Source organism: Sesamum indicum, linkage group LG13 (assembly GCF_026168435.1).
Source record: "Sesamum indicum cultivar Baizhima isolate 11 linkage group LG13, ASM2616843v1, whole genome shotgun sequence".
In the NCBI taxonomy this organism is placed as follows: Eukaryota; Viridiplantae; Streptophyta; class Magnoliopsida; order Lamiales; family Pedaliaceae; genus Sesamum; species Sesamum indicum.
In genome coordinates, this window is record NC_142669.1 from 16246837 (window position 1) to 16257569 (window position 10733).

At 32.5% G+C, this 10733-nt stretch overlaps 1 protein-coding gene across 3 annotated transcripts; it reads right to left on the reverse strand.

The window, feature by feature from the left end:
* Window positions 1–1836: 1836 nt before the first annotated feature.
* On the reverse strand, window positions 1837–9944 carry LOC105158573 (Pentatricopeptide repeat (PPR) superfamily protein). Of its 3 annotated transcripts, XM_088877280.1 has the most exons (6): window positions 9746–9944; window positions 8645–8695; window positions 4278–5709; window positions 3374–4187; window positions 2883–2974; window positions 1837–2376 (listed from the first exon to the last, which is right to left on the reverse strand). In XM_088877280.1, exons 3-4 carry the CDS (start codon window positions 5482–5484, stop codon window positions 3445–3447), a joined length of 1950 nt encoding a protein of 649 aa, XP_088733406.1. In that variant the 5' UTR covers window positions 5485–5709; window positions 8645–8695; window positions 9746–9944; the 3' UTR covers window positions 1837–2376; window positions 2883–2974; window positions 3374–3444. The 3 variants fall into 3 exon arrangements, with proteins under 3 accessions (XP_088733406.1, XP_088733405.1, XP_088733404.1); XM_088877279.1 differs by having other exon boundaries at window positions 2883–2969; window positions 3374–5709; XM_088877278.1 differs by having other exon boundaries at window positions 3374–5709.
* Window positions 9945–10733: the final 789 nt, after the last annotated feature.

The window sequence follows — 10733 nt, forward strand, 5'->3', positions numbered from 1 at the left end:
TCTGCAGAATTATTTGGTCTACCCATCTTTTTCAAGTATAGCCCCAGTACTCTTCTTAGCCTTGTGAGATGGGACTGCTCCAGCTAGCTGAGCCTGATAGGGATCATTTTGTTTTAATACACTTCAATGCTCATCTACACAAGCAGAGCACACAAGTTTCATATCTTTATTTCATTTCCAAAACTAATCTAATGATTGATGCATTTAAATTCAAATACTGATTCAATATATCAATAATTCAAATCAACAAATACGTTCAAACGAGATAAATAATAATAAACTATTATAGAAGTTGATATAAACTCACATTCGTGGAATTCGAACTCAAAACCTTTTAAACGTGATATCTCGAACTTGAGAAAGCCCACATCTACGAGGGTTGGTGTAATTACAAATCATACTTCTTGCCCTTTTAAAATGGGTTAATTGCATTTTAACCCATTTGTAAAAATACTAATAGGCACAAATAAATCAAAGAAACGGGCAACGCGACCTCTATACTTTTAGAAACGAAGTTGACTATCTCCCTTATCAGGGGCTTGTGTTACCTCCTAATTTGTTATAAAGTTTAGATAATCGCGTATTCCTTTTTTTTTTCTCAAGGCGATTTTTGCCGATTAATGTTTTCATAAAGGAGTTTCTTATATTTGGCACCTTTTAAATCACAAGAATCTCTCCTTTCTATTGTTAAAAATATGTATATAGCAAGTGAGAGCTGCATGCTTATTAACCGATAAAAAAATAATTACGCGGGAATTAGACCCCGAAAAAACTTAAATATAATAAAACAATGCAAAAATTTACGCATATACAAACTACATGCACTGATCAGTTAGGTTATTCATGTAAAAATTAAGTAAAATCAAGACCGACCCAGGTTCAGATTGGAACACTAATACTTTGGTAGTTTTGGTGGACAACATGGGCCAAAATGTTGAGGAAATTGAGGTCACATAGGCACCAAATACTCTAGAAATACCACGATTCCTTGTCTCCAAGTACGTCTGGAAAGGAAACACTGATTTTGTTGCAAATGATTAAGGGGGTGGTGGTGTTGGCAGTACGTGCTGAAGATATATGGCAGATGATTTGATTTGTGTAGGGTGGTTCTTCCTTTTACAGTCTTTCTGCTACTTGTTGCAGTTCATGCAACAGTTTCCGACATAATTATATGATCTTTTCGACCTAAAAATTTGAAAGAATTTGGGGACTTGCACCTTACAGCTAATTAGGGAGAGTGCGATTGAAGGGGTGTTTGCAGAAATTAGAGTTAAGTGACTACTGGTTTTGCCTCTAAGAATAAGTAAAATCTTCCACTCCTACATAAGCAGAAAGCCAGAATCCAGAAGTAGCTTATGGTGTGAAAATTTGGGAACCCGGATCGTTGGATGTTTTTAGACAACCCCAAGTTACTCTTCCAAAAACTCCTATTGTAGGTTAATATACTGACCTCTTTTAAAATCATGGGTATATTGGTAATTTTACAAATAAGTGATGTTGAATTTTTAACTTGTTTTTTTTCACTTTTCAATATATGATTATTAAATATTTCCAACCTTCAATATCACTAATTTTCTTGAAAGCTTTCCACCAACAAAAACACCACCTTAATTTGTGGTTTGGATAATGGATTTGGTTCAAAAAGAAGGGTATTCAAATATATTAGGAGTGTGAGGTTGTCGAGAGAAAGAGCTGACAGGATCCAGGGTAGGCTACTACTGTACTGCCCATTTTGCAATTTTACAAGTACCAGCACAAAGTGAGATGCGTCAGTTCTAATATTTGCAAGCCCAGAAATGCTCAAAGAAGTTGTGAATTAGAGAATAAAATCCGGTGTAGTAGTAAAGGAAAATCCTAACACCACATCACATAAATTTTCCAGAAGGTAATGTTAAGGAATGTCCATACAATCAAAAGGAGGGATTAAAGAAATATTACAACTCAAAACCTCTTTCACTTGAGTACCCAAGAAGTCCAAAAAATTTCACAGATTTCACCATAATTATCAAAATGATACAACTTGATCCTTCTCTGTCCAATTTCCACCATAGTTTTCCACAAAATCCCATATCAAAATGCACTAAAATGACAAGTGCCACTCTTGTGGAACAGACATTATCACTTTGAATCACATACCTCTAAATGTGAGGCAAGGAGTGCTAAAAAGTGGTATCAAACAGAAAGGTCGGAATACCAAGCGATCAATCAAGAAGTTGAAGACGAGAAGATCCGAACCCGGAATTCAAGTGCTGGAGCATGGAGGTGCTCAACCAAATTCAGAGCCAATGAACAACCCACTTCATTTCTCTTGCAGAAGGAGATGAATTTCTTGCCATCTTGAGAACGACAAAGATTGTCATTGAGCATGCAGCATTCCTGCCATTGTATACAGATGAATTCCTTCTGTATTAGTCATGCAACATATTCATTTATCTTTGTTGACTGGACAGATCATCTTAATAAAACAAATATATTTGTACTTGAGGAGTGCATGCATCAAGATGGAAGAACTAATATAAGGTTTTGCAATGCCTTATTACTAAGTCACAGTTTATGAATTTTTCGAATATATGACACAGATATGGGTATTCCTTTTCTTAAATGATGCCAATCTAGAGCCACTGTACTATAACTGGAATATGATTTTTGTAGATTGTCTCATTTTTGGTCAGATGGAAAAAGATTCAGGCAAACTTTTGCATTAATATGGCCGCAAAGATTATGGGAAATGGTTTCTGCAACTTCAACATCTATCTGTACATCTACTGAAATCGGAACAATTATTTCTTGGCTTAATCTGGCAAAAAGGCAATTAAAATAAATTTCCATTGGATTTTTATCAACAAAACTAGTTAATGTATTGGGTAGAAGACACACATTACCTGGTTGATACTTCCTTCTGTGCAGACAGTAACAAACTTTGCCGTGTCCTCCATCTCGATTAATTTAGAGGGATAGCCATTTTACTTCTAATCTGACAAGCAATATCATATTAAGATTCATGATCAAAGCCAGACTCAAACTACAGAAGAGAAAAAGCATGACTTAAGCCAATGTGGTTAATAGGACCAAGTTATTTACACTAAACCCCTACCTTCCACTTATTAACTACATCCTATAGACCTATCATGTATTTCCTACAACTAATGTGAGATGACTCAATCAAATGCCCAAACAAATCAAAACAGAATATTGTCAAACGAATCATTAGACTGAATTACAAGAATGGTCAAATAGGAGGTACTGGAAAAAGGAATTTCTTAATACAAGTGAACTATATGGATCAAACATCTAGTTTAAAAAAACATCATTAAACTAATCAACACATTAAAAACATAGAAAAAAATTGTTTTTGCGTTTCAAATGAACTTACCAAACTCCCATTTCTATGTTGGATGGTGCCGCTATAAATGATCCAGTTTGCAGCAATACCCTCTGCTCATATCAAAAGGCATCGGCCTTCCTACTTCTACTTCCCCACTGGCGCCGACGGGCTCTCCTCTTTCTCCCATCCTTCTTTGCTTTAGCTTTCTCTTTCAAGTCTCTCTCACCGCGTCTTTTGTACATCTTGAAGGTCATCTGTCTCGCTGCCGCCATTTTCCTTACCTTCTCTGTAATCTCTGCAGCAATTTGTCTATTGTACAGCTTCCGCAGACCTCGCATGAGCTTAGCGAATGTATCTGGCTGAGGCATTACCCCAGCATCCATCATATCCAAACAGTAAGAGCAAGCATCCTTCACATGCCCATTTGAGAAGAGAGCATGAATCCAGATTGTCCATGCATACACATTAAGCTCACAACCTTTAGCTATTATGCAACTCCAGACATCTTTAGCCAATTGAAGCTTATCTGCCCTTAACAGAGAATTCAACAAGTCCTTCAGAATTCCGTACTGGGGAGCAGCTAGAAGGCCTCTTCCTACCATTTCATTGAAGTAATCACAAGCTTCTACCAAACAATCATTCTCAACAAGCCCATTAACCATGATGACAAAGGTTTCAACACCTGGGCTGATGCCATTTGCTTCTAACTCATTCATGAGTCTCATACCATCTTCAGTCTCACCCAATTTGCATGCCAGACGAATTACTGTGTTGTATATGCTTGAGTCAGGCAACACGCTAATCTTCCTCATCTCCTTCATAAGATCTAGGCACTCCTCCAGCTCTTCCTTCTTCTCATGAGCTAACATGAAGTACAAATAAGTTGTCTGGTTAGGAGTATGCCCTTTCTGTATCATAGCATCTAAAAGCTCATAACCTTTCTCAATCTTACCCGATTTACAAAACCCACTGATCAAAGTGGTGTATGTAACAATATCAGCTTCACACCCATTGCCCTCCATATCCATAAATACTCTAACCGCCTCTTCCATCTTTTCTCGAGCACAAAGTGCCTGAATCATAATGGTATATGAAGTTGCATTTGGCTCGCAACCAGTCCTTTTCATCTCTTGCAAAAGATGGAAAGCATCCACCATTTTACCTGCCACTGAATATCCATTAAGCAAATTGTTATAAACCACAATATCAGGCTCAAAACCTGCTTCCCTCATTTTCACCAACACAACTTTTGCCTCCATCAAGTTTCCTTCTTTACACCAACCATACAAGAGCGACGTGAAATGTTTTATTGTTGGCTTGAATCTTATCCTCATATCCTCAAATAGCAAAGCAGCTTCCTTTACACTACCATTCTTACACAAAGCATCCAACAGGCATCCGAATACATATTCATCTGGCTCACACCCATATTTCGGCATCTCATCCAACACTTCAATTGCCTTTTTCACCATTCGTGAAGACGCAAATCTCCTCATCAAAATAACAAAAACCTCAGGAGACAGAAGCTGGGGATTTTCTTTCCTCATCTCCTCGATAAGAGCCCAAACGGCTCCAAACTGCCTCATTTTCCCTAAAATTTTAATCATTGATTTATAAACATCATAACTATGCCTATAACCAGGCTGTTTTGATGCCCATGCAAAGAATCTGTATCCTAAATTCCCAGCATCACCACAGCGGTTAAGTACCCTCTCTGTCAATCCAGACCTCATCATAACACCAGATTCCTGCAAAGCAAGTTCCAATTTTGGTACTCGAGAATGGAATTTCCTCAGTATTCTATATACCTTCTCAACATCAGCAGCAAAGTCATCATGAGTTTGAATTTGGCATTCTGTGGACGGTTCTGTGTCATTCTCGAGGTGTATAAGGTCAAGCACTTCTCTTGGTTCATCCAATCTGTTAAAGATTCTTTCTTTGGAAATGGGATTGCCAGGCTTGAGATTATGGGTGAGTTTTGGTGGGATTTTCGATGAACCTAGCCGTGAATGAGTAGAAAAGAATAGGGGTTTTGATGATTCAAGGAATTGAAACAAGAAAAAAGGCTCTCTTCCCAGAGGTCTTGGATTGCCAACTGATAAGTGAACCTGGTAAATGGAGTAAAGGCATAATTTTTTCGAGCAGATTCTCTGCATCATTTCCCCCCTTTTCAGCAAGTGAGCTCTCTTTTCTTATTTATCCCATTTCTTGTAGTTCTCAATCCTAATATCCAAGAAGGGAAATCTGCACTAACCACATCTGCAGTTCAATCTACCAATGGCATCTCGTCCATCCTGCTTTCATCATTTGGATGTTTGTTTTTACCTCTACATTGAGTTGCCCACATCATCCCTCACACTTCATAAGGATATTCAGCATGACCACTGCACATAAACATAGAAATGCGGAGCGCATAAGAAACCAGCGAACCTGAGCATACACATATATATTACTTAACATAAATACATATATTATATTTCACTAACAAACAAAATACTATATACATACACATATATATTACTAAATATATATATTAAAAGACATGATTTGACAATGAACAGTACCTTCCGTCTCCCAAATCCCAACATCAAACCTACACCACTTATTTTAGAATATTTTATATTATATCAAAATACAAATCCAAACATACCATATATCTCAAAACACATACTAACTTATCTCTATTTTTCTCTCTCTATCTCCAAAACACCAAAACAAAAACACCCAAAACATTAATCCAAACATAATGGATGGGTTTTTGATTTTTGACTTTTTTTTTTTATTATTATTATTATTATTATTATTATTGTTATTATTACTACTACTACTACTATTATTATTCTTATTATTTTACATCATGAGATCGAATCATAAAATTTTTACATAGATATAATTGAAATTAATATATGTTCACAATCTGCAAAATTTATATATTTATAAATATTAGTATAACATTGATGTAACTATCATCTTACATCGTTGAACAATATGGGTTAATCGGGCCATCAAAATTCAAATCAGACCGTTAGATATGATTAAAACTTACAAAAAAGTACTTTTGGTAAAGTTTTAGACTTATTGGATATACGGATGTTGAGATATCATACTCAAAACATAAGAGTAATCATTCAAGATGGTGTCTCGTTGAATCAGGCCATGTGATTTTAAATCATACCGTCTGATATAATCTAATAAACACAGTCTTGTATATAAATAAATTTTGTAAGAATCAGGTGCTCGAATTTTAAGATATCGTAATTATTAATTAAACTTTTTAATTTCATTATATATAATAAAATAATAATTAGAAGTTCAACCATCATCATCATCATCATCATCATTATCATTATTATTATTATTATTTTAAATCATGAGATCGAAGTATAAAATTTTTACATAGATATAGTTGAAATTAATATATGTTCACAATCTGCAAATTTTATATATTTATAAATGTTAGTATAATATTGATTTAACTATCATCCTATATTGTTGAACAATATGGGTTAATTGGACCATCAAAATTCAGATCAGACCATTAGACATGATAAAATATACAAAAAAATACATTTGGTAAAGTTTTAGATTTATTGGATATACAGATGTCGAGATATTGTACTTGAAGCATAAGAGTAATCATTCAAGACGGTGTATCGTTGAATCAGGCCATATGATTTTAAATCATACCGTTAATATGATCTAATGGACACAATCTTGTATATATTTAAATTTCGTATGAATCAGGTGCCCGAATCTTAAGATATCGTAATTATTGATTAAACTTTTTAATCTCATTATATATATAATAAAATAATAATTAGAAGTTCAACCATCATCATCATCATCATTATTATTATTATTGTTGTTATTATTATTATTATGATTTTTAGATTAATTCATAGAAATTACTAAATTTTGACATAAATTTATATATAATAAAAAAAGATAAGTGAATTACTTGTCAATTTAAAAAATGTTAACGCAATACAAATATATATTAAAATATAACATTAAGTTCTATATATCATATTAAATAATAATTTTAATTATAAAAAATATTATAATTTACTAAATTGTTGATTATATTTATTTTTATATAAGGATTAAATCTATAAATAAAAGTACCACAATTTATTATTATCCAAAATAAAATGTATGATAATATATGGTCAATTTAGATTATAAAACTGATCAAATATTAAATATAAAATTAAATATATAAAATATTCAAAAATAAAAATATATATAAAAAATAAAAAAAATATTCAACAGCTTGCGAGCTGGTGAACAACTAAAACTGAGCTCGAGCTCAAATTTTTCGAGCTCGAGTCAAACTCAAAGTCGAGCCGGCTCGACTCATCTGCCCCTAGTTATAATATAGAAAAATGTTGATTATTTAAGCAATTTAAATTTTCAAAACTAAAGATAAGTAATCAATGACTATAACAAATAACATAAATATTTATTAAAAGAAAAGTACTCTTAATTTTTACTTTAAATTAAGTAAATGGCTATTTAATCTAAGTAAATAGGCATTTTTTTAGACAAAAATGATAAGGTGTATTTTCAGATAAAATTAAAAATATTTAGCGAATGTATGTGTACTTATTCTCCCTAGATGTGTAAAATATTTTGGTTAAATATTCTACATAGAATTCTTTTAAAAGTATATTCAACTTAATTCTTTTAAAACTCATTTTGTTAGTCTAACTTCTTTTTTAGTTCAAACAATGAAATTATTTATTTTCTTATCTTCAGTATTAGTCGTGTATCTATTATAATAATTTATTACTTTAAATTTAATTTGAAGTTTAGAGTTATTAATTACTTTTTCATAATATTATTAAGAAAACATTACATAGTTCTAATTAACCCTAATAAATATTTTGATTTTTAGTTTAAATAGTAATTTTGTTACCAAAGCTAAGTTAACATCTTTAATCACCAAAGAGATTCGATTATTACCAAAGCTTCTCTTTGAGCTGAATCTTTTTCCCCGCTGCAGGAATTATAAATATGGATTAATTTACAACTTTCATTACATTATTCAAAATTCTAAGCAAGCACTATCTTGACACCTTTATATACAAAAACATATTTGTATAATAAACATGGAGGCCATAAAATTCAAAACCAAGGAAATCTCATACCAACTACCTAGCAAAAGCAACAATTCGAACAATATTCACTATTCACAAACCGAGTTGCAGATATCATTGCATTGCCACAAAATAATATGTTGGGGAACTTCCAAAAGTGGTAGTGCTGTAAGGAGACAAAATAAAGCAAAAGAAGACTCGTAAATTTTAATGGAGTAACCTGATTTCACGTCTTTGCGATCTTCCACTTCAAGGTCACTTACTTGAAAATCTAAAAAGAGAGGAAACAACTATTTAGATGCAAGAATCACATTTCTTCTGGTTCCAACTAAGCATAGCATCACACTTCTTTATTGCAAATCCAAGAGATTGGAAGACATATAAATGATGCAGATATTTGAACATATAGATACAACACAAGTACATAATTTGTTATATTACGTCCACCAAATTCAAAATTCACCCAAAAGGACTCACCTTTAACACAAGACTATTCACATTGAACAATATATACAACTTAATTTTTTAACAATAACCACCAATATTAAATCAAATCCATAGTCTATTCACTAGTGGAACACATAAAATTAGAGAAATAACAAATAAAAGAATAGTGACCATCAAACTGGGGAAAAAAATAAAAAGAAAAAGAGATAGGGCGCGGGTGTTTTACAACAAAAAGGGGCAGAGTTGCTGCCTCTGTTATCAACCAACACAGGCAGTCGTGCTGCCTCTGTCATAAAGAAAACAGATGCAGCGTTGTTGCCTCTGTTTCTTCATAACAGAGGCAGCAAGCTGCCTGTGTTGGTTGATATGAGCAGGTGCTGGAGCCTCTGTTAGATAACAGCAGCTGCAAAGCTGCCTCTGTTATTAACAGATAGAGGTCTGTCGAGGCAATTTTGCTGAACTGCTAACGAGGTATCAGGAATAAATTTTTACTTCAAATCATAAAGGTTTTACTTTGACCCACTAAAAGGATTCTTCATTTATATTTTCTCATTTTTTTCTCTATACTTCTAACTTACATTGGTGGATCCAAAATCAAACTAATGCCTCTAACAAATCCTCAAAAGATATACTACGAGGCCTGGTCGACCATTTTTGTCGAGCTCGAGTTCGATGAGATCCAAGTGTCTAACGCTACAACTTAACATTCAACAACTCAATCTCAACTTTAAACAAAATTTTCAGATTTATATGTGGTACAGTGAGGGAAACAATGGAGAAGAAGGAATCCAACAACAACAATTAAACAAATCATAGTGCCCCTGAATCTGATTAAACAAGAATTAAAGAATTAAATAAGATGCTAAAAACATACCCAAACCGAAGAAAAAGAAGGATAAATACTCGTTGCCATACTCGTCGGCGTCCTCGTTGCCGACTTGCCGTCCTTGTTGCCCTGAGTTTGGGGCAAGGATTCTAAGAGATGGGTTTGGGGAAGAATTGAGAGAGGAGAGAGAATGGAGATAGAAAGAGAAAGAGAGAAAGAAAAAGGAAGAAGAAACGAGAACAAGAGAGAGAAAGAAAAAGGAGGATACAAAATTGACTTTTTGTATTATTATTATTATTATTATTAGTAGTAGTAGTAGTAGTATTATTGTTGTTATTATTATTATTATTATTATTATTTTAAATCATGAGATTCAATCATAAAATTTTTACATAAATATAGTTGAAATTAATATATGGTCACAATCTGCAAAATTTATATATTTATAAATGTTAGTATAATATTGATTTAACTATCATCTTATATTGTTGAACAACATGGGTTAATCGGACCATCAAAATTCAAATCAGACCATTAGACATGATAAAACATACAAAAAAATACATTTGGTAAAGTTTTAGATTTATTGGATATAGGGATGTCGAGATATCGTACTCGAAACATAAGAATAATCATTCAAGACGGTGTATCGTTGAATCAGATCATGTGATTTTAAAATCATACCGTCTGATATGATCTAATGGACACAATTTTGAATATATTTAAATTTTGTATGAATCGAGTGGCCGAATTTTAAGATATTGTAATTATTGATTAAATTTTTTAATCTCATTATATAATAATAAAATAATAATTAGAATTGTTCAACCATCATCATCATCATCATTATTATTATTGTTGTTGTTGTTGTTGTTGTTATTATTATTATTATGATTTTTAGATTAATTAATAAAAATTACTAACTTTTAACATAAATTTATAAATAATAAAAAATCATAAGTGGATTATTTGTCAATTTAAAAAATGTATAACATAATAAAAATATATTAAAATAATACATAAAGTTTATATATAT